Raw genomic sequence first — 25,656 nt, forward strand, 5'->3', positions numbered from 1 at the left:
AAGACATCATCTGTTTCACTTTTCGAAATAATTTAAAAGAATTTGGATGAGGGGACAAAAACCCTCTGGTGAAAAAAAATATCAAAAACACCAGCAGATGCATTTTATTTAACTGCAAAGTATGAGAAGGCAGCAAGACATCTTATTTCTGGGTTTAATAGATGGGTATGCTATGTGCTTAAAGAGGAACCGTCAACATTTTGCTCATGAAAGTTCCTTTCTTGTATACCCCAATATTTATAGCAGTATTTGCAGGTATGGAACATTTATCCTGGTAGTGGGCACTGCCATCAAATGCACAGGTAGGCATTAAAATGAAAAACTATACTCTTTGTGTGCATGAACCACGGTCACAAAATCAGGTAGGTTTCTACGGAACAAGGCTCTAAAAACTGGGTAGAGTAATCATATGCCTATGATTTATCATGTACCCATAAATACCAAGCCTTCAGTGCCTTTTACACAAAGCTCTAATCTGTACTTTGCATAAAGGTGGCAAATATCAGCTTCAGTTCCCTTGTCAAGAGACAGAGGTGGGTTTTATCTACCACTGTTGAAAACCAAACCACAGCAAACACTGCACCAGGGGAAGGGGAAATTGCTATAATAAAAAAAAAAAAAAAAAAAAAAAAAAAAGGAACTTGCACACAATTCATGACCATTCCTCTTTAACAGATACTCGTTGGGGCACGCATATGCTAATACTACCAATAAATGCAAAAATTCAGATTATGAAGCAGGTACGAACCGGTATTTGTTCCACCCCATTAAAAGCATAATACTGGGTTTACGTCTCTTTAATGACACCTGCACTCCTTAAAACACTGGTAGTATACGCATTATTGCACCAAGAAATATAAATTCCAAAAGTGTCCATAAAATTATATGAAGGCGAACTGTAAAATATGCATGGTACAAATATTACTCAGGGATTAAAGGCAATCATATGGCACAGGTATAATGAACTAATAACAATTGTGGCACTATCCTTAAACAACAATTAAAAAAAAAAAAAAAATGTGTTACAGCACTCACAATCCATTTAATTTATAGCAGCATTTTACACAATTTGTGTTAAAAAAGTAGAAGAAAAAGATTTGTGTTGAGTAACAAAATGTTTAAATTACAACGACCATCCTTTGTGCACTTACTGTTAATTTTACTGGTTTGATTATTTACAAAAAATGCATTTTTTACATGGAATAGAATGTTAATGTTGGAAGCAAAATTACAATTTATCTACAGATATGAAACAGCCAGGGTGACCCAAGTTCAGGATGTGAGGTTTTCTCAAGTGGCTTTTTTTTTTTTGCAAAGGTTTCTCTCAAAGATTTGGTTGATTATCAGACTTCAGGGATTTGAGAGGCCCTGAAAACCAAATATAAACCCTCAAAATGCATAAACAACAAAAGAAAACCTCACTAGAAATATATACGTTGTATTTATAGAGATGTTTTACATGATGAATCATAACCTGAGCTTAACTGCTTGCTGCCTTTGAGGAGGCACAAAATTATTTTATCCTCTTGGCTACAAAAAGGTGCCTTAAAAAACACCACTGTTTTTCTTGTAGCAAAGGGGTTAAAAGAAAAGAGCTAAAAGGAGTTGTTAATAGATTTTCCCATCAGAGATTTTGCCATAATGCAGACTACCGCAATGCGTCTCCCTTGACTGCCAGGCTATCAAGACAAAAGTCTAGCGTTTTTTGTTACTGGCAATCAAGAAAGGGGAAAGGGCATTATTTCATACAATGTTGTGCACCTGAAAATTTATTGGTTGCATCGATATGCAAGTACCTTGGCGAATAGAGATTAGAAAGGTATCTACACTTACTGTGAAACATGTGCAATATTATAGCCTTACAATTAGAACAAATTATACTCCAGTTTTATTGGCTTAGGCACTCACTTGATGTTTTGCCCTTGCAAAGAGAAGCTTTAAAAAGTGAATGCAGTAACATTTAGACAGGCTGATAATGTAGTTTACTGCATTATTTCATGGCCAATCAACAAAGGAAAGAACACTGAGATCGATAATCAGCTGAATACAATCAGGTTTAACAGTGTATGAATTACAAACTGCGGTGACAGCTTTAAACAGCTGCATACGGCTTCCAGTCAGTGATTGAAATAACTACGAGGTGGACATCTCTTGTAGGGCATCTCATACTGTACATAGAATGGCACCATATTATAAAGAGAAAGTTTACTTTCTATTAATCCATATGAAGTATGCTACAATTCAACTGAGCTGCTATTTGCAGTTCAAACAACTGTACATTGTATTTCCTCCAATGACACAGACATCGTAATATTGGATTCGGGGAATAAGCAGAAACTAGTATTTATACAGTAAAAAAAAAAAAGGAATATCCACATAAAAAAAAGATTAACTTTACAGAATAGGTCTTCAGTGAAGATATCTATGGCAGGGAACAGCCATGAATGTAGTGTGGACTTTCCAGTACTGAGATTGGTAAAGACCACACGTTTTACAATCCAGCTGCATTCCCTCTGCAACACTACTCTCAAGGAAAAAAACCTTTAATGCATAGCATAAAAAGGCCCAACTTACATCCACAAATGGTTCAAGTCCTCCTAGCGAAACAGAGCAGTTGTGAAGGTGTTTAAACACAAAAAAAAAAAACTCAAAACATTCTTTTGTTAGCAACTGAATGAATGGATATGAGATGGACAAAAAGGTGACTATTAAAGGCATCAGAAAAAAAAAATCCCCATGGCTTTGGTTTGATGAAATACTATTTTACAGTGATAAAAACAAACTTGTCAAATTGTTGAAGGGAAAAAAAAAATAAAAAAATTAGAAAGCAAAACAGAACATTTTGCTCAAGAATCCAGGACTAATCATAAGGATGTCTGCTCAAAAAAAACAAAGGCCATTCTCCCTACTGAGTGCGAACCAGAGGCTATGCCATGATATACAGTTTATCTCACAGTTGATGGGAGCCCAGAAGTCTGTGCAGAAGTAACATACAGAGCAGTGCTGTCTGATAAAGGGGCAACCACTGAATTTCCATTTGTTGGGGAGCACCCCAATTTCAATTTTTCCAAGTATTCTGCATGTACTGGCTTGTGGCACTGGAGGACCTTGAGGGCATCTTCAACTTTGAACCACTCTCTTTTCCTTCCTGAACAAAATAAAGATAAATATGTCAGTCAGATTATTTGTGATGTAGATGCCCACTGCAACACTAGTATTAACATCTTGATATACTAAGTCTAGCTACTCATACTATGACAAAAAAAACCTCTCAGAATGGTTTTGAATATTGTCTAACATTTTCTATCTGACCTACTGCATCGAAACAGTCACTTTTTACAGGACTAAGCATTGCGGGTACATGGCTAAGTAAATTTCAAATTAATTTAAATTTAAACACAGATTTCCAGTTGTCTACAACCTATTAATAAAATAATTATGGTCACACCAATCCCTCCAGAGGAACATAATTCTACTTCTCTTAAGAAAATGAAAAATCAGCATCTGCAAACATTAAGCAATATCCAGCAATTAAAGCACTTTAGTTTACATACAAACATAATTACCGTAAGAAACATTCTAATGCTATGAATACATGGTTTGACTCTTAATATTAGAGTTATTTTATAAAAATGTACATGCAGAAACCTCCTCCAGGAATTCCTAAAATACCTCAAGATTACCGGTAATATACAATAGCTAATATTTTAAGAATAATAATTACTACTTATTTGACTTCTAGGCTTTGCCCAACTGTACCCAATAAATATGCAAATCACACAAAAATGCAGATTTACTGTCCTCAATTTACTGCTACCTAGGGGTGTTACTGGGGAAGCTGACAGGGGTTGAAGCCTTGACTGAAATGCCCCAGGTTTACTTTTGACAGCATTTCATTGATAACTCTTCTTCACATGCAATATGGACAGAGAAATGAAACCTTTCAATTATATAATTTGTGACAGTGTCACTTTAATGCACAATATTTGAAGTTAACTATACAAATCACTGTGGAAGTACTGCTGTGGATGCAGAGTTTTAATACATTGGGATAAAAGGTTAATACAGCATGGCTTCGACTAAGTACAGCAGATGTGGAGTTTATAAATACCGGTATACATTCATGTAATATTCTGAATTCAAAGGTTTGGTGTCACAATGTTATTTATAGAATAGGTTAGGGTTGGTCTTCTGAGACAGTATACTCATAGTAAGAGGGGATTAAGCCATTATTTGAGGAAGGAGTCAAAATGTACTGGGCTGAATCCCTGACCTATTGACACCTGAAACACCCCTGCATCTACCCCTGAGACTATTATGATTACAAGAGGAGTTAAAATTATGTGAAAAAAATATATAAGGATTTAGGAGTAATGGTTACAATGCTTCACATTTTAATGACTGTATATGAAACACTGAATATGTCCAACTCCTGTTTAATACATGATCTAGCTATTTATACAGAATTTTCACAAACCGTATACTAGCTACTCAATACTACTAAATGAATGGCAAAAGGGAAATAGTCGTACCAATATTCACAGAATCTTCCCAATCTTCCAGTACTTCTGTCACTGTGAGAACATAAACATACGTTCTATGCTTCCTATCTTGGTTCTGCTTAAAAAGAAGAAAATAAATCAGTTAAACACTTTAAATTATTTTTAATTTTAATGTACCGGTAAATGCAATTTCTATGACTTCACATACATTCTGTAATGAATTTGCCCAGCGGAAAGCAGTCATTTATTTTAGATTCTAAGGGCTTGACAATCATTAGCATGCAAACATAATGTTGGAATTTGCACTAGGTTGCATGCTTGTAGATAAGGCAACGTAAAGGGCCATCCTGTTTTTCTTTTACTACATCTGACTTGCACACTGGGAAGATCTCTCTTAACACACCTCATTGACTTATTGCTCTAATTATCTAATTTTTAGCATAAATGCTGTTTGAGACAAAGTGCTGCACATACCTAGGAACATCTTTTAGCGATACAAGTTTTAGGCTCCCTTGTTAATCACAAAATAAAACATTTGAGATCAAGACTATATCTAATTCCTTCTTGTGTGTTGTAGAACAGTACCAAAGAGAAATCAAATGCCGGCATTTTTTTTTTACAGATTAAGCAGTAACTTATTGTTTGAGTAAAACAATTACTCACCTCGAATATTCCCAGAAGTCTTCCTAACTTCCCCTTTACACCAGCCTAGAAAGAAATTTTAAACATGCAATTAGTATAAGGAATGGTGCAATTTAGAAAAGACTAAAATATACACAAGACGGCTTAATTATTATTATTTTTAAATCCTTACATAGACAGACAGCAAACCGACTCAGTATTGTTTTGCACCTTTTTTTTTCCTATCCAAAAGGTAAAAGGGTAATCCAGCTGTGGATGCCCCTGCTCACTGTGTACAGAGGGGTATTGGCTACAAAGATGAGGGTTAACAAAGCTGAAATTTTTGTCTGGTGTAGCTGTATCTCAAGTGCATAAGGAGCCGGCCTGCATTTTGGATTTGTACCACCCTTATGAGTGGAATCAGTCAGATATGCAAGTAATGGCACAAGATGAGCTAAAACCAGCTTGAGAATTAACTAAGTGGAGATCCAAGCTATTTGAGCTGTTATCAGTTCTCCATATTCTCTTGCACCTCTTGCTCGGCTAAAGTAGAAGATAAATCAATTGCAGCCCCACAAAATTGTATTGCGAAAACCATTACTGGGGACTACCTGTTGGAGAGGTCTACTAGGCATTTTGAAATAGGTTCTCTCCAGTATGAAGAAAGAACTTATATAGGATATGACTAAATTTTATTTGTAAATAGATCCTCAATTTTTCTTACTAGGGATGATAAACTCACCACAGTAATTACAGGGATTGTCATCACGCTTTCAACATGAGAGCCCAATGAACTGTATGACAATCTTTGCTAGCATGCCACAAACTAGATCTGTGCAAATTTAACACGGAGTTGTGCATTATAAAAGTGAAATGCTGTATGTATGAAAATATCCATCTCTTCATCATGAAGCAGTCACACTGTATATCACACTCTACTGTAAGATTTTCCAGAAAGGTTAAGTATGCACACAAGTTTGTAAGAAAAATGAAAGCTAAAGTTAAAAAACCAGAGCAATAAGTAGTAATATTACACTGGATTCCATGACGATTGTTAGACTTTTATAAAAATTTCTCCCACAATTACTTTATGATTAACCCTAACATTTAAAGAAATATTATGAATTAGATGCAGGCTCTATAAAGATTGTTAAACAAGGAACATTCATGTCAGAGCACAGTAAGAAAGATACTCTAGGGCAGTGATGGCGAACCTTTTTGAGCCCGAGTGCCCAAACCGCAATACATGCCAAATTTTTTTTCCTTAAAGTGCCAACACGGCGATTAAACCTTAAAGGACCACTCTAGTGCCAGGAAAGCATACTCGTTTTCCTGGCACTAGAGTGCCCTGAGGGTGCCCCCACCCTCAGGGACCCCCTCCCGCCCGGCTCTGGAAAGGGGAAAAGGGGTAAAACTTACCTTTTTCCAGCGCTGGGCGGGGAGCTCTCCTCCTCGCCTCCGTTCCTCCCGTCGGCTGAATGCGCACGCGCGGCAAGAGCTGCGCGCGCATTCAGCCGGTCACATAGGAAACCATTCATAATGCTTTCCTATGGACGCTTGCGTGCTCTCACTGTGATTTTCACAGTGAGAATCACGCAAGCGCCTCTAGCGGCTGTCAGTGAGACAGCCACTAGAGGAAATAGGGGGAAGGCTTAACTAATTGATAAACATAGCAGTTTCTCTGAAACTGCTATGTTTATAAAACAATTAGTTAACCCTAGCTGGACCTGGCACCCAGACCACTTCATTAAGCTGAAGTGGTCTGGGTGCCTAGAGTGGTCCTTTAATATTGAGGTTTAAGTTTAAAAAAAAAAAAAAAAACTCGTACTGTTGTCCGAACTAATTAACAACTTTTGTTTTAAAAGAACACAACAGAGAGTTCAATGATACAAATTTTAAATAATGATATAAATAGATAAAATTAAGCTTATATCTATTAAGATCTCCAACAAATGCAATACATACACACACAGACTGCTGAATACATACACACAGTCTGCTGAATACACACACGACTTCTGAATATAGAGACTGATGAATACACATACAGACAGTCTGCTGAGTACACACACACACACACACACACACACACACAGAGACTGCTGAATACATACACCCACTGCTGAACACACACACACACACACACACAGACTGCTGAATACATTCACATACTGCATTGGGGGGTGTAGTGTATGTGTTTGTGTGAGGGTTGCTGTGTGTGAGTGTGTGTGTGTGTGTGTGTGTGTGTGTGGGGGGGGGCTGTGTGTGTGAGGGGTGCTACACAAATCTTATATCAAAATGTTCAGTTATCCCTCCTGCTACTAAAAATGTCCACGGCTAATCCATAGTCCTGATAGTTTTCACAATATGACCATTTGTTTGCAAATCACGCCGTCCATTCACATTCATTGAAACTCCACTCTAGCCAGCTCAAACTTAAAGGGCAATTTCTAAACTGCGACTGTGCCTTCATTTTTAATACTTCAGAGACTATGCAAATGTAGGTTTGGGTCTTGTGATTCTCACGATATAAAACTCTTCGCTGTAGGATGAATAGTTTTTTAAAATACGACCGTTTGAAGATGGCAACCACCAAAATACTCTGACCTGTGCCAGGCTGGAGCAGCAAGTGATGTCATAGACAGGGCCTTTTGTACATCTGTTAATGTTTTTATAAATGTATGTTTTAATGTAACTGAAGCACTTTGGGCAACAATGTTGAAATTAAATGTGCTATATAAATAAATAACAGTTACTCCGCCCACTCCAGTTGTAAACTACTGGTGGAGGCAAGAACACTTCACACAATTTTGCACTTGCAGTGACAAATATTAAAGCAGCTCAGTCATCTTGTGGGGTCTTGGCAAAATATGCAATGACCCCTGATGGTGATTTTGCCCCTCGGCAGGGAAAGTTAGTTTTTCTGGACCAATCCCTTGTGGCATTCATCATCATCTTTTTGAAGGCAGAGTCTCAGGCTAGGACTGCAGAAACAAAGCGATTTAACTCCATAATGGCAGAGAATTGAGCAGTATGACTGCAAAGGCATGATCTATACACAAAAAACACCTTAAAGCGGCACTGTCATGCCGAACTTGTCTTTCCCCAATCAATTCCTCTTCTCTCCCTCTGTCAGGATCTGTTCTTCATGTCTGTCTGTTTTAAAGACAACTTGAGCAAAGTAGGGACTACTTTGTCTTATTGAGGTTTCCTACGCCTGACCAGCGGAGGAGCAAAGTGTGTTTCATTTCCGGTGGTCAGAGCAATTTTCCCACAATTCTGACCTTTAATACTAATACTAAGTAATCGTATCAATTAGTATCAGCTATGCTGAGAGTAGGGGCATGTCTATTAAACAGTGAGCAGCATGTTGCTGCTTACTATAAAAAAAAAAATTAACCCCCCCGCCCCCTCAATAAAGGGGAGCTGAGGTTGGGGGGGGGGGGGGGGGGGGAAGGGAGAGTGACTAGGGGCCTCCTAGCCACCTGGGGGGGGTTTAAAATATTTAAATTTCGGGCCCCCCACATGCCGCTCAGGGGTGGTGGCCGGGGGGGGAGAACATTAAGTCCTCCTTATTGTTATTTAGTGCCTCCACCCGCCGCTCAGGGAGGACAATCATGGGGTCATTGAGGCTGCTCACGGCATAGTGAGTAGGGGCAGAATTTACCAATACTAAGTAATCTTTACTTCGCATTCGTAAATTCGGCTGAAAAAACAATCTTGGTCTTTCAGCCTTTTGGTAGATAGCTCCCTGAGTGGCTGCAGTAGCGGCACAAATAGGATCAGAGTTTCTTTCATTCAAATGAAATTACAATCCGAACAAAGCCCCGAATTGTGTCCCAACATGAACAAACAAACTATTCACATTCTGTTAGGATGAAATTTGGTAGTTCCGCCGGCCTTCTGTCTAAGTGACAGGACGTTCGGGAATACTGACCGGAAGCATCGCGAGATCACGGATCAAAGGTGAGAATTGTGGGAAAATTGCTCTGACCACAGGAAATGAAGCACACTTTGCTCCTCATAGCTGGTCAGGCGTAGTAAACCTCCATAAGACAAAGTAGCCCCTACTTTGTCTTATATTTAAAGAAAACTAGAGCAGACAGGAAGAAATGAAGAACAGATCCTGATAGAGGTAGAGAAGACGAGTCGATTGGGGAAAGGTAAGTTCGACATGACAGTGCTGCTTTAATTAAATCAAAGTTGTTTTGTTACATAAAGAAACACTTCAGGGTGGTTTTAATGGTTTCCATAATGATTCAGGTCTTAGTCTACTTAAGATGGTATATACCTAATCTGAGGCTCCTGTGACACCCTGGTCAAGTGATCTTCACTAAATCCAGTGTCTCATTCATTTAAATAAAGGACATGGCACATGCAAGGGGGAAATCTTTTCTACTAATTAACGTGCAAAACCATCTTGACTCTTCACTCTAGTGAAAGAGTGTTTAAAGTTTCTGTATTCTCTAAATTGCTATGAATAAAGGAAAGCTTTGTTTGCTCTGCAGCATTGGACACAGAGTGAATAAACTGATCACCTACAGTTACATCCTGACCAGTCTTTATGACTCTGATAGCAAATAATGAATTATATTTCTTAGCACAGACTAGCCATATCATATCAGACACACAATAGCATAAAAATGGCCTTTTATAATACTTAAATGGATTAATAAATCCCCCCTGGACTTCCCATTAATCTGTAAACACAAGTTATATGGAATTGCAAAAAATTCCCACAAAGTTATTAATTAACCAAATTATCAGCAGATAAAATAAATGAGCAGAAAAGGTTACACTTAATCTTTCCTCAGACACCGTGAGGAAAAGGAAGGGAGCTGGGTCAAGGTCATACAGGTGGTGGCTACAGCAGGTTCAGTGTAGTAAAGATTAAGTTCCAATGTCAAGATGCTTTTAGATAGCATTGCTAATTCAGCTGCTGTTATTTGATTTTGGTTTGAGTTAATGATTTATGGCATACAACACTATGCATGTGACTCACTTAAGCCATTATTTACTGCAAGCTGTAAAGAATCTGCTGGGTATTACCATGCTATTGCATAAAAATCAATATGGCTGATGCAATTGCACAAAAAAAAAACAAAAAAAAAAAACATTTTTTTTACCTCTTCATATACTTCTCTCACTGCTGCACCGCCTGGTTCTTCCTCTGGCTCCATTCCTCCACCTGGTACAATCCACTGATCTGGATAGCGACTACTGCTCACTAAAAGGATCTGTAAGATTTTTGGATAGTGTTAATTTCCACTACTAGCATCAATGCCCCAAATTATACCCAGATATTACATAGGTAGATTAGAAAGCCAAAATAAGCAGAAAATCGTAGTGGGGAGCCATAATCTGAAACAAAACAACACATTCTGTAACATGCAGAATTTTAATTTTATGATCTTGTTCTGCTTGAATCAACTTGTAAAATAAATAAGTTTATGTGTACGCACAATGCATATATAATCTAAAAGACAACAGTATTATTCCTTCAAATTGCATTGTTTTTTTTTTAAAGTCCCCTATACGGACAATTCTTACACTCTAGCAGTGCTGTAAAGAACTGTCAATGCTTGCAGTATCTGAAATATTCATATTGGCTGTGTTGGAATTTAAATGAAATTCAAACACATTCAAAACCATACATGATAAAAGAGGAACTTGTTTTATAATCAAAGTTGACAAAAAGGCAGAGCTTCCTCTGTCAAGTTTTGTCAATTATCACAGTCTATACTGGCGACCGCATCGCAAGAGGTAGTCTATGGAGTATCCCACTGGATCCTCCGCAGACCCGTGTTGCATTCACATGCATGCCAGAGGAGATGAAGACACAACGAAGATGGCCGTGCCTGTAAGAGTGAACTTCAATCCGTTGCCTGCAATATCACATGACTCTTCATTGTCTCATCCAATTCAATGGTCCTTAAAGAGGAGCACTGGGGACAAGAAGCGAATGCACAGTCAGTGCTCCACTCCTTCAATCAAATGCTTTCTATGACAAGTAGTGGAGGATGTTACTTGTGAGAGCAGAGTCTGACTATTCTCACAGCAGAAGTGCCTCTTGTGGCTGTCAAGAAGACAGCCACTATGGGGTCCGTTTAGCCCTGCAATGGAAACATTGCCGTATCTACTAAATGGCAAAGCTTTACACTGCAGGGCTAAAATAACAAGGGCAATGCACCCAAACTACATTATTGAGATGAAGTGGTCTGAATGTGTAAAGAGTCCCTTTAAACAAGCTTTTAAAAGGCTTACTCCAAGTACCACAACCACTTCAGTGTTTAGCAAGCTCCCTATATGAGCAACGTTTCAGTATGAAATGCTGCAAATACTTAGATATTTAATGCTGCTGTGAAGGTGTAACTCCATGTCAGCCAGTCCAAAACTCTTGGCTAAAGTCAATTCTGTGCATGCAGGAGAGTACAGCAATGATACAGGAACCTAGTGGATTAAAGACAAAAAGCTAAAAAGAGAAGATTGAATAGTTTGCAGGGGAGCATTTCAAGTAATTGACTAGCTTTGCCTGCTTGTGTGTGCCACATGCAAAGCAGGCAAATCATTTTGTTGTCTTTGCCCTTAAAAGTGACAGAGCCACTGTAATCATAGTAAACCACTTAAAAGCTTCAAGTCTCTATTCGCAGGATTAAGTGGGTTGTGATGGGCACTTGAACAGTACCATATTGCCAGGTATATTTAGTGTAATATAGGACTTTCATAATTTAACTTCTTTTCCCAATCAGAAATGAAAGCAATTGATTCTCGGCTGGGTGCTGCATCCACTTTAAAGGACCCGGAGGAGTCAGCCACTAGTTCCCTCAAGACCTCAACAACGTACTCAATGAACGCTACTAGAAAGCAGCAAAGGAACCGTCGCAAACCGAGTTGATGTAATAGGTATGGTGCACTGGAAGGATAACCTCTTCATGCTGCCCTAGCATCATAGAAATGCTAATTCAGCAAATATATGTGGAGGTATGTGAGATGCATACTTAGGTTGTGGGCCAAATAAGTTGGTTCCACTGGGTCATATGTTCAGTGATCCTGCCATAACGTTTCTGCTTAATACTCAAGAAGGTCAAAAGACTTGAACAGTGTGGTTACAATTTTAAATTTGTGCTTCTGGCACCATATCTGTTAGCTGTCCTTGAATGTGACAATGTTAATAAAGCGGAGGCATCCTCAATAGAAATTAATTTTATTGCTCAGAGCACACAGATGGTTATAAAAAGCTTACAGCGAGTAGATTACACTAAAGTTGTAGGGTTGGCATGTTTAATGTACACAGAATAGGGACCCCTATTTCAGGACAGTGGTTTTACTAGATGAAACCCTGAAATCTGTGATAGAGCCAAACAGAATATTGTCAGGGTTTTTTTTTTTTTTTTAAACTAAAGTGATAATTCAACGAGAATTTCATATTTCAAGTCGAAACAGCGAAACTTAAAAAATATTTGAGAGTCAGCTATTCTTTCAGTTCGGGTACTCTGGCATTACAGGGAGTGCAGAATTATTAGGCAAATGAGTATTTTGACCACATCATCCTCTTTATGCATGTTGTCTTACTCCAAGCTGTATAGGCTCGAAAGCCTACTACCAATTAAGCATATTAGGTGATGTGCATCTCTGTAATGAGAAGGGGTGTGGTCTAATGACATCAACACCCTATATCAGGTGTGCATAATTATTAGGCAACTTCCTTTCCTTTGGCAAAATGGGTCAAAAGAAGGACTTGACAGGCTCAGAAAAGTCAAAAATTGTGAGATATCTTGCAGAGGGATGCAGCACTCTTAAAATTGCAAAGCTTCTGAAGCGTGATCATCGAACAATCAAGCGTTTCATTCAAAATAGTCAACAGGGTCGCAAGAAGCGTGTGGAGAAATCAAGGCGCAAAATAACTGCCCATGAACTGAGAAAAGTCAAGCGTGCAGCTGCCAAGATGCCACTTGCCACCAGTTTGGCCATATTTCAGAGCTGCAACATCACTGGAGTGCCCAAAAGCACAAGGTGTGCAATACTCAGAGACATGGCCAAGGTAAGAAAGGCTGAAAGACGACCACCACTGAACAAGACACACAAGCTGAAACGTCAAGACTGGGCCAAGAAATAGCTCAAGACTGATTTTTCTAAGGTTTTATGGACTGATGAAATGAGAGTGAGTCTTGATGGGCCAGATGGATGGGCCCGTGGCTGGATTGGTAAAGGGCAGAGAGCTCCAGTCCGACTCAGACGCCAGCAAGGTGGAGGTGGAGTACTGGTTTGGGCTGGTATCATCAAAGATGAGCTTGTGGGGCCTTTTCGGGTTGAGGATGGAGTCAAGCTCAACTCCCAGTCCTACTGCCAGTTTCTGGAAGACACCTTCTTCAAGCAGTGGTACAGGAAGAAGTCTGCATCCTTCAAGAAAAACATGATTTTCATGCAGGACAATGCTCCATCACACGCGTCCAAGTACTCCACAGCGTGGCTGGCAAGAAAGGGTATAAAAGAAGAAAATCTAATGACATGGCCTCCTTGTTCACCTGATCTGAACCCCATTGAGAACCTGTAGTCCATCATCAAATGTGAGATTTACAAGGAGGGAAAACAGTACACCTCTCTGAACAGTGTCTGGGAGGCTGTGGTTGCTGCTGCACGCAATGTTGATGGTGAACAGATCAAAACACTAACAGAATCCATGGATGGCAGGCTTTTGAGTGTCCTTGCAAAGAAAGGTGGCTATATTGGTCACTGTTTTTGTTATGTTTTTGAATGTCAGAAATGTATATTTGTGAATGTTGAGATGTTATATTGGTTTCACTGGTAAAAATAAATAATTGAAATGGGTATATATTTGTTTTTTGTTAAGTTGCCTAATAATTATGCACAGTAATAGTCACCTGCACACACAGATATCCCCCTAAAATAGCTATAACTAAAAACAAACTAAAAACTACTTCCAAAAATATTCAGCTTTGATATTAATGAGCTTTTTTGGGTTCATTGAGAACATGGTTGTTGTTCAATAATAAAATTAATCCTCAAAAATACAACTTGCCTAATAATTCTGCACTCCCTGTAAATTTGAAACTCACTTTGAATTCTTATTTTAGGAAACAACACTGTCTAATGCTAGACTACAACCACTGGTGCTAGAAATTGGACTTGGAACCAAGAATTTGTATTTATGCCAGGCTACATGGGAGCAGGGTGCCTCCGCATCCTCCAGCAGGTGTATAGCTTCACAGTGCTGAAAAGAAGACACATGTCACATTTATACATCTGTGCCATGATTCAATATGCCATGCAGGAGAGCAGTCTCAGTTACTGCAACAAACAGACAGTTCACTCCTTCCTAGACACAACATAAAATCCTGCATTGTAATATCGTGTCCTACATTGCCTACACAAGCAGGGGAAGGACAGAGTTGTTACACTTTATGTAAGAATTGGCTAGTTATTAACATGTATATATTTATATTTGTATGGCTAATATATCTGGAAAAGTGGTTAGTGGTACCGTTGCAGTAGTTATATGTGAGAGCTGTTTAACCCCTTAAGGACACATGACATGTGTGACATGTCATGATTCCATTTTATTCCAGAAGTTTAGTCCTTAAGGGGTTAAAGGGTTACTCCCATCCAAAAAAAGTTTTTATATCAAAAAATAAAAATAAAATATTTTTGTTAGAGTAATCCTTTGGGAAGTTGTCAATCCCCTAACTAATGATACTTACGGCGTTGGAGTGATATCTCCAGCAGCTAAGTGGTGTATGCATTTCATAGCCAAGCGTTCTGGGCAACATTACCTCAGTGGCAACATTAAATGTGCACCGTTTTTTTATTGAGACGCTGCATACACACCTCTAAAAGATTAATCTATAAAAATGTTTCACACTAAAACTGTATATAAAATTTCCAGAAGAAAAGAAAGGGTGTCCATAGATTCTTTAAAATTAAGTAGAATGTATCAAGCAACTACCCTGTGATATTTTAGATTAAATTAATTCTAGGCAAAATATAACTCAATGTAGCTATAGACATAGATCCATTACCTATGCTAATATTAAGGCACTTAACGGTTTTATATAATAAATCAAGGAAAACTAATGAAGGAAAGTTGAGGTAGGGTATTGTCAGAGATTCTTATAATCTGCTGAGCAGACAAACGTCCATTGTAGCCATGTCAGATGCCTCATGAACAATACTAAACAAGAGAAAAACTCCATTACGTCAATTTATCCATGGCTTTGTGAAATACTTCTAATCAGCATTTGCCATTTAGCAAAGCTCTAGCATAAAACCCAACTTACTATCGGGGATAAAAACAAAATGATACATCACTTGCATGGAACAAAACACTTTTTCAAATGCAAACAAATAGATATTGCTTTAGTACATTAGCAGAAGAAAACAGTCAGATTTACCATTTTAGGTGCAGAACCAACATTTGCTCAACATGTGAGGCATAATTTTGAAACTAAATGAATTGTGTAATATTTAAAGGGACACGATAGTCACCAGAACAACTACAGCTTAATGTAGTTCTGGTGAGTATAATAGTTCCCTTCAGGCTTTTTTCATGCAAACACTGCCTTTTCAGAGAAAAGTCAGTGTATACATTGCCCCTAGGGACACCTCCAAGTGGCCACTCCTTAGATGGCCACTGGAGGAGCTTCCATGGTCAGTGCGGCCGAAAAGCAGCCCTGACTTTCAGCCGCCCCACTCTTTGCATGGAGACGCTGAATTTTCTTCATAGAGAAGCATTGACTCAATGCATCTCTATGGGGAGGTCCTGATGATGTCTACTTTGCAGGATTAGAAGGAAAATGGGCAACTAAAAACTATTTAATATAACTATCCTTTCAAGTTTTGAAACAAATGTACATTTTTTTCAAATTAAGAAAAAAAAAAATGCTTAATTTGGACTTTAAAAAGAATACATACAATGTCGTAGGTGAATCACACTTCCAATAATGTCTAAAAGGAATATACAAAAAGCAACATAGTGTAATACTGTTATAGCAATATGGTAATGTGTGTGGGAGTCTGGTACTCACAAGCCTAGAGCCAAATCACAGCATATGGCTCTCATGGATGTTGCCTTGGGACTCTTTGTACAGGATGTCCCTCTCCTGTTCTTAGACAGCCTTCAGTCAGCAAATGATCCGAATTCCACACTTCCAATGGTGTCTTTTTCAAAAGAATCACTTTTATTACTCCACAATTTGGAGTGAGATACAAATAAAAAGTAGTAAAATACCGCAAGAAAAAATAAATAAAATAAAGTAAAATTTATGAAGTTTAAAACAGACTTGTAATTAGTCCTGCCAATGGCAATATAAAGTCCAAAATGCTCCGAAACGCGTTTCGCCCCGTGCCAGGGGCTTTTTCAATCGGTATGGGGGTCTTCTCACTTTCGGCGTCTTCTTATCTTCCTCCTTCATTGTACTTCCGGGTTTCGGCTTGTGTTTGGAACGCACGTGCGTTCCACAGCCGACGGTATATTCATCACTTCCTTGCGCTTGGAACGCAACGTGCGTTCCACCGCCGGCGGCATGTTCGTCACTTCCGGATATTGGCGGTCTCTGTTAATTGATGTCACTGGAACGCATGCAGAAGCGACCATGCGTTCCACCAACATCAAAACGTTATAGATATACACATTACTCCTTTATTTTCCCCATCAGTGTGCTTATTAATCTCAGCTTTGATACTTTAGAGTGACATCTTTCAGATGTTCTTTTCCCCTTTATAATTATAAAAATATGTATGTTATAATGTATATAAATATATATTGTGTTCTTCCTTTCTTTTAAGTTTTTAAACTTCAGCTGCATACTTCTTTACTAAAAAGTGTAATCTGGGGAAAAGGACATCAGTTTTAGCTTACAATTTAAAGTGATATTGTGCCGAAATGTGTGATTAATATTATAAGAATATCAAAAATATATTACAAATATACATGGCACTTTTACATGGATTCTTTTTTAAAAAAAACACACACCTTTAGCTCAATAAAACTCACACTCTCTCTTTATATTAAAGGGTTAATAAAGGAACTATTTGTTAGAGTAAAATATTTAAATATTATCCTATTTAAAAAAAGTGGCAGATCTCAAAGTCGGAATTCAGTGCATGAGGTATAAGGGTATTAAAATTATAAATAAATTTCATTTCTTCTGTGTCAATTTTTTTATTAAAATCTCCTCCCCTCCAATCTCTCTTTACAAGCTTAAGTCCTGCCTATGTACAGTCATACATGTACAAGAATCATTTTAAGGCAGTAGATGCCAATGGATATATCGAGGAGTCAAGCTGCCACCACAGACCATGGCTCAAGATTGCACCAAAAGGACAATTTTTGAGGATAAGGCGGAATTGTACAGATGATGATGATTACATGTTACAAGCAGGAAGGATAAAAGAACAGTTTAAAGAGAAAGGATACGAAGAAACTGAATTAGATAGGGCGATGGTAGAAGTAAAAGAAGTATCGAGGAAAGAACTACTAAGATATAAACCCAAAAAAATACAATTAAAACACACCCAAGATATTCCTTTTATCTGTAATTTTAACGGCAATCACAAAAAAGTAAAAGTAAATAAGGCCATCAGGAAATACTGGTACATCCTACAGGAAGATCCCGTCTTAAAACATATACTGCCAGCTCAACCTCGCATTATTTACAGAGGCGCCACCAGCCTTAAAAAAACTCTAGTAGCGAAGTCCCCACAAAAACAGAACATTTTTTAAATCAAAATAAAGGTTTTTATGGTTGTGGGACCTGTCTAGCATGTAGAACCACCAAAAGTCAAAAAAGACACCTAACGAATATAAAAGACCTTATAAATAGGGAATTCACGATTAAAGAACAATTAACATGCTTCTCGAAAGGAGTGATATACGTATTGAAATGTCCATGTAATTTACTGTACATAGGCAGGACCATCAGATGCCTACATATAAGAATTTCTGAGCATGTGCGGAATATTAAAAAAGGCTTAGAGACCCACAGTGTGTCAAACCATTTTAAAATTCACCACAACAAAAATGCTGAAAACTTATTTTGCCCACTTAAGCTTGTAAAGAGAGATTGGAGGGGAGGAGATTTTAATAAAAAAAATTGGCACAGAAGAAATGAAATTTATTTATAATTTTAATACCCTTATACCTCATGCACTGAATTCCGACTTTGAGATCTGCCACTTTTTTTAAATAGGATAATATTTAAATATTTTACTCTAACAAATAGTTCCTTTATTAACCCTTTAATATAAAGAGAGAGTGTGAGTTTTATTGAGCTAAAGGTGTGTGTTTTTTTAAAAAAGAATCCATGTAAAAGTGCCATGTATATTTGTAATATATTTTTGATATTCTTATAATATTAATCACACATTTCGGCACAATATCACTTTAAATTGTAAGCTAAAACTGATGTCCTTTTCCCCAGATTACACTTTTTAGTAAAGAAGTATGCAGCTGAAGTTTAAAAACTTAAAAGAAAGGAAGAACACAATATATATTTATATACATTATAACATACATATTTTTATAATTATAAAGGGGAAAAGAACATCTGAAAGATGTCACTCTAAAGTATCAAAGCTGAGATTAATAAGCACACTGATGGGGAAAATAAAGGAGTAATGTGTATATCTATAACGTTTTGATGTTGGTGGAACGCATGGTCGCTTCTGCATGCGTTCCAGTGACATCAATTAACAGAGACCGCCAATATCCGGAAGTGACGAACATGCCGCCGGCGGTGGAACGCACGTTGCGTTCCAAGCGCAAGGAAGTGATGAATATACCGTCGGCTGTGGAACGCACGTGCGTTCCAAACACAAGCCGAAACCCGGAAGTACAATGAAGGAGGAAGATAAGAAGACGCCGAAAGTGAGAAGACCCCCATACCGATTGAAAAAGCCCCTGGCACGGGGCGAAACGCGTTTCGGAGCATTTTGGACTTTATATTGCCATTGGCAGGACTAATTACAAGTCTGTTTTAAACTTCATAAATTTTACTTTATTTTATTTATTTTTTCTTGCGGTATTTTACTACTTTTTATTTGTATCTCACTCCAAATTGTGGAGTAATAAAAGTGATTCTTTTGAAAAAGACACCATTGGAAGTGTGGAATTCGGATCATTTGCTGACTGAAGGCTGTCTAAGAACAGGAGAGGGACATCCTGTACAAAGAGTCCCAAGGCAACATCCATGAGAGCCATATGCTGTGATTTGGCTCTAGGCTTGTGAGTACCAGACTCCCACACACATTACCATATTGCTATAACAGTATTACACTATGTTGCTTTTTGTATATTCCTTTTAGACATTATTGGAAGTGTGATTCACCTACGACATTGTATGTATTCTTTTTATTGTATCTTGTGAGTGGTGTAAGGGGTTCCCACTCAGGTGATTGTCACCGCACTTTATTCCACTTCGTTTGTATATATAATTGTATTCCAGATTAATTTGGACTTTGTTTAAAAACCAACAGCATCCATGATCATTCCAGCTTCACTCCCTCTACAGAAGTAAGACCGGAAAGACTGTTTTCAAACACATCTGAGTCAAGATTTGTATATGAAGGATCCTGTTTATTATATACTTTCTTTAAAAACAAATTAGTGTGTCCAGTAGCCACATTTGTTTTTTAACTGCTCTAAAATGGTTTAACACTGAATGGAGGGACAGTGCCAGGGGATTCCAGGAATGATAACCAATTCAAAGAGTTAAAATGGTTATAGTGACTACAGTTTCCTTTTAAGTCCACCTCTGGTGGCTATCGGTACTGAATAACAATATGGATATGTACAGTAGTGTTAGGAATGCAGATTTGTATTCCTAATGCTATAGTGTCCATTTAAAGGGTTACTCCAAGCGCTGACAGCCAATGAATTGAGACTGGTATGGTTTCCGGCTTCTGCAGAAGCTGGAAGCAGGTCACCAGTGCTGAGAGCAGACCGGGAGGCTGATGAGGACCTAGGCAAGTGTGCAAACAGTTACTTGGTATAACCACTACAACGGGCTGTATTGATTATGATACGGTCACAGTGCCAAATTGCCCTACTATTGGGCGAATGACCGTTGCAACATTACCCATTGTTTTTTCTACATCTAATGTTTCCCTATTAACCACTGCTTTTTTCAGTTTTGTGAATGCATTATTCAGACGCAAATAGAATGCGCTTCGATGAAGCAGGTAAGACCCCCTAGGTATGGTTTACTTACCGGATCCTGTCCCCCCCCCCACACACACACACACACCATCTCTATTCTGGGGTTCCTCTCCTGCTGCTTATAACTTTTGACTGCATTGGAATTTCAAAGAAATTCCAACACAGTCCATGTGCATATTTAATTTTCCAGATTTTACGTTTCTGAAATTACCTTTGAGGTTAACTCCACCTCCAGTAGCTGTCTAAAAGACAGCCACTAGAAAGACTTCCAAGTCGTTAGGCGAATTTTGCGTTATGCATGAGGACATCCAGCATTACCCAGAACCCCATAGAAAAGCATTGTATAATTATTATAGGGGAAATCCTAATGTAAGCACAGTCATTGCCCTGCATGCGCAGCAGCTGCCCATCAGTTGTTTTGAATCCCCAAGCTTTTAGTGGCAGTCATTGATACAGCCATCAGAAGCTCAAGACAAATATAGATTCAATAAATGCAAAGTATGCTGAATGTTTTCCCATTGCCTCTCTACAAGAAGCAACGGACAAATTATGGTGACTCCATATTTCTACATTGCTTCCCTATAACAAGACAAAAATAATTAATTTTGATGACCTTAAGGAAAAAGGATCCGCCTAGAGTGAGGAGTTTTCCCCAGCACTGGAATAAAGGCAAGTTTAGCTGTACTTTTAAAGGCGAGATTCAATATATTAAATGAAAACATCTAATTACAACAAAGAAAAAGAAAAAGAAAAAAAAAATGTGACTGCTTAACTTTTCCAATAACTCTTTCAACAATACCCCAACACATGGTGGAAAACGGATTATTTTCTGTTATTCACTGAAAAGGTTCACACTTTAATAACTGGATTTTCAAGAAAACTTCTCTTATTAGCTTCCTATCATTACCATTGTCTCCAACCACAACAAGGAAAGGGGCAACTTACAATTATCTCACATTACCAAATTGGGTTTTGGCTCATTGGATTGGACTCAAACAAATCTTTTGCTAAACAGTTTGACTCATTATTGGTGAACTGGTGCAGGGTACTACTAACATCAAAACCGCCACAGCGGGCTGTAGTGGTTATGATGCTTATAGTAACCCTTTAAAAAAACGTGCTTAGAGGGGTTGTAAAACACAGCCATAGTGGATGCATTGTGTCAAATGCCCTGGCTGCACCCTACAGAGACATCCATTTCCAACAAAAAACTCCAAACAAGTGAAATAATCAGAAAGGTTTTAAACAAGTATGGCTCACTTCTTAATTTGTGCTAGAGCTCTGTCAAGCCACAATATTCTTAGAGGGTTAGGGTTGTAGAGTGATCTTTAACTATAAATAAATAAATAAAACAATCTTTGCAGAGTATAAGAAAACTATTAGGGGGGGAGGGGGGGGGGAGAGAAAGGTAAAATTATTTTTTTGGGGAAGAAAAAAAATCTATGCTATAACCATTAAGTACCACAAGGGGGAGCAATGCATTGTAAAACTAAACCTTCAGGTAGTCCATTGCCATAAGAAATCAGACATTTTGATGTCTTGTTCTATTTAGATTTCAGACCAGTAAATTAAGCACAATGGCCCCAGAACTGTACAAGCATTTGGGATATGCCCCAAAGTTAAATAGTATAAGGCACAAATGGCTTGCGTTACTATCTTCACCTCCCTACACTGTTTGCATGTGTAGTGAATGCATGGATGAAAAATTATGTATACAGACTTACTTTAATCTTGGTCTTGCTCCAGCAATCTGTCCAACACATTTATCAGATGCATATACGGTCTTCTCTAGCCATGAACAGCAGGAGAAATGAGATTGTAACCGACATGGCAGAAAGCCAAAACCTTCAGTTAGTAGTTTAATAGAGCAATTAGAATGCTTTAGCGTGTAACTGTTGGGGATCTAACCGAATCAGAAAAAAAAATTGAACTTTCTCAGAACTAAAACCAAGTTCAGGTTTTGTGAACAAAGTTTTTTTTTTCCCCAATTATCTAAAGGTTAGATAATTTTTAATGAAAAATCAAATTTTCCTGAAAGGACATGCAGGCAGATACACAGGCACCAATTGCAGCCATGTGACTGCTCTGTTAAAGCGATCACATGGGCACGTGGCCCTAATTCGCCGAGGGTGGACTACCTGTGATTCAACAACGATCACAGTCGGGGGAACGGCAGTGATCAGGTAAGTAAATATTACAGTTATGATGGTTCAGGTCCTCAAGGGTATTTTCCGATGATGGTCTTGAACCGTCAGCGGTCGTTAAGAGGTTAAATCTAAACAAGCTACACTATAAAGATCTTAAATAGATGGCATCTTGTCCCTAAAAGGATTTTTTTTTAAATTCCCTACTCAATCTGGTGATTGTTGGAGATGTGGAGAAAAGGCGGCAGATTTTATTAATATCTGGTCGGATTGTTCAATTGTTAAATATTTATGGCAGGATGTTGGTGCAAAAATAAATACAGTTTTAAAATCCAAAATACCCCTATTTTCAGCCAAAAATGGGCCTAATCTGCCAAAAATTACAAACCCCAACTTCCAAATCCCTCTCTGCCCATACCCCATCCCAAACCTCTCTAAGTCCATGTTCCCTTGTCTGTGCCATCTTCCTAGTCCCCTTGTCTCCTGGGTCCGACTCTCTGGCCCTGAGCCTCACTCAAACCTGCTCTTGGATTCCCTGAAATCCAGTGGTCATAATTCTGCCTAAAGTACCTGCCTTTCTTTTTCAATACCTGGCTGACCATGTCTCTCTTCTCTGACCGTCTTTCCTTGCCTTGTTACCGATCCTATGATTGGCTTCCTGCTCCACCGCTCTCCCTTTCATGGCGAGACAAAGAAAGTCACAAATCCAGGCAGGCCCCATAGCCCCAACCTAGGCACAATCCCTCCTCCCCTCTTGCTGCTTGCAATGGACTGCTCCGTCCGTCGATCCTATAGCCGGAATGTACCACTCCGGATCTGACCAATCGGAGGGAGGTGATTCATGACAGGAAGAAATTGGAAAAGAACGGGAGGGCCAACAGGAGTGGTGTTCCAATAGTCTTAGATTGAAACTTTTTTCAGCTGTCTTTAATCTGTTAAGAAATTATCTAATTTGTTTAAGTAATTTAAAGTGGTTTAAAGCTTAGATGTTATGAATTGCAATAAACCAAAAGTTTCTCATGGTGGTCACACATTCCACTGCCCACTTTGAATGTTAAAGGTTTGGGCTTTTCATAGAAAATAACTCAATGAGTTCAGATCAAAGGAGTTCCTAAGTTCCAGTTCTGGCACAAAGCAAATAGAAAGCTGGAGATATGTCATGACCCATCTTCACCTCTTTATATTATCTTCCCTTTTCTCTACCCTATGTTGTGTCCCCCAGATTGCTCATTGCCTGCCATGTTTACTCCTACCTACAGGGCCAATGCTTGTGTTTGGGACGCCCACCGCTAACTATACTTCGCTTAGTCACATGGCAGGTGCCTACTCTGCCCAATATAACAGTATCTGGCAGGGCCCAGAGGTGAATGGGCAGAAAGGCAGGCATGAGTACTTACCTTTCTCTCCCTGACCTGCAGTCCAGGCTAGTTTGATTGATAGATTATAATTATAGGTGGCTGACTTCCTGTTTCAATGGCAATGGAAGGTTCATTCCCCGTATTCCCTTACTTAAATCATGGCCCTATACACTCAAAGGTACAGGCCTGCATTTTGGGTCTATTGTTTTGCTTCATCTGCAATTTTACAAGGGGCTTATACGTTAAACACAGAATTGTAGTGCACTTAAAACAAAATTGTAATATTTAATTTGAACAGGATAGATTTCCAACTCCACTCTAGTCACATCTTAGCTAATTTAGCAAATCTGGTTTTCAGTTTAATTCCCATTGCCATTTAGTGAATGATCTCCAAGAGATAGCCAAAATGGTTAATATGATGCACTAAATTATTTTATGAACGGGAAAATAGGCACCATAACCACTACAGGTATGTGTTCACATGGCACGGTCCATTACTAAATTGACGGGTTACCTGTGGTTGATGCCCAGGGACTCCTGGCTTCATTACCACTTCGGCGTGCTGTACTGGTTATGATGCCTAGAGTTTTCCCTAAAGCAACACTCTACCATAACCACTACATAACGATGTAGTGGTTATGCGGCTAGATCAGCCCTGCTGCCAACCTGTTGTAATCAGGGAAAAGATTTTTCGGTACTTTGACTTCTGCCTCCTAGCCAACGACTATGGGTCTTGGCCTAGATCTAGGTTTTGTTTGTGGGGAGGTGGGTATGGGGGTCGACTGGGGACTTCCTCCTGGTATGGGTTTGACACGTCCCCCAATTACAAGTGTAAACTTCCAATTTCCATATGTGCAGTTATAGAATCAATAAAATTATAGAAAAAATATATATATTTTTTTAAAAATCACTTTGGGGGGGGGGGGGGGGGGGAGAATCATTTTCGGTTTTCAGCCCAGAATTTTTAATTTTGGTGCACATTTGCAGCCACAACGTACAAGGTTATTCACGGAGTAGGAAACTGAAATCCAAATTGCAAAATTTAGACAAACATAACGTGAAGAAATTATCTAACTCCCCTGTAGGTTACATCTATACTATTTCACTCTTAAGGGGAAGCTGTTCGCACCCGCTTTTTAAAAATATTTTGTAATTACACTATTGAATAAAACAAGGACAATCATCTAAGTCTTGTGATGTCCCATTTACTTTTAAATGTATAATAAAGATTTAGCATTTAACAACATAACCCTGTAAAGCCTGAGCACACATTCAATTGGAGGAGATACAAACAATAGGGGAGATTTAAGCGAGTGATGGCTTCTGAAAGACATGCTCTCCTATAGTCACCATGGAGACCACAGAAAGCTGCAGGCATATTCTACTGGTGAGTGTTGCTCTCTCACAACTTTGCACTACATTTCAGAACTGACCACTTGGTATAAAAATCCACTAGTATTTCAGAGCCACCATTCTGCACTTAACATAAAAATAATCAACATACTATTTTTGCACCTCAAAAAAAATCATTCCCAAACCTACTAGTCATGCCCAAAGCAACAAGACGATTCTGTGAATTACATTGAGGTTACTAGTTCTACTACAAACTACTTCACAAGCAGAATGCCTTGTATTTTTTTTTTGTTTTGTTTGTTTTAACACTGGCCTCTCTTTCACTCCTCAGATCCAGTCAATCTTTAATTCCTGCTGCTTTCTAAAAATATAGCTTGTATTTGTCCCCTGCATAAGATGCAACCAAAGCTCTTGCTCACTCACTTATTTCCAGACTTGATTACGGCAACCTATACCTCACAGATGCTCACATTACCCAGCTCTTGTTTGCAGCAAGTACTGCTGCC

General features: G+C 38.5%; 1 protein-coding gene across 2 annotated transcripts in view; it reads right to left on the reverse strand.

Annotated features, from left to right (window-relative positions):
* Positions 1 to 1,865: 1,865 nt before the first annotated feature.
* The window catches only part of NUDT4 (nudix hydrolase 4), a 41,136-nt gene continuing 17,345 nt past the window's right edge, over positions 1,866 to 25,656 (reverse strand). The window contains exons 2-5 of one of the 2 annotated variants that reach the window (XM_063447105.1): positions 10,250 to 10,360; positions 5,166 to 5,210; positions 4,533 to 4,620; positions 1,866 to 3,148 (exon numbers count right to left, since the gene is read on the reverse strand). In XM_063447105.1, coding sequence (XP_063303175.1) covers positions 2,946 to 3,148; positions 4,533 to 4,620; positions 5,166 to 5,210; positions 10,250 to 10,360 — 447 coding nt within the window. In that variant the 3' untranslated portion in view covers positions 1,866 to 2,945. The remainder of the gene's footprint in view (positions 3,149 to 4,532; positions 4,621 to 5,165; positions 5,211 to 10,249; positions 10,361 to 25,656) is intronic. The other variant, XM_063447106.1, reaches the window with a different exon arrangement.

This window comes from Pelobates fuscus, chromosome 3 (genome assembly GCF_036172605.1).
Source record: "Pelobates fuscus isolate aPelFus1 chromosome 3, aPelFus1.pri, whole genome shotgun sequence".
Taxonomy (NCBI): Eukaryota; Metazoa; Chordata; class Amphibia; order Anura; family Pelobatidae; genus Pelobates; species Pelobates fuscus.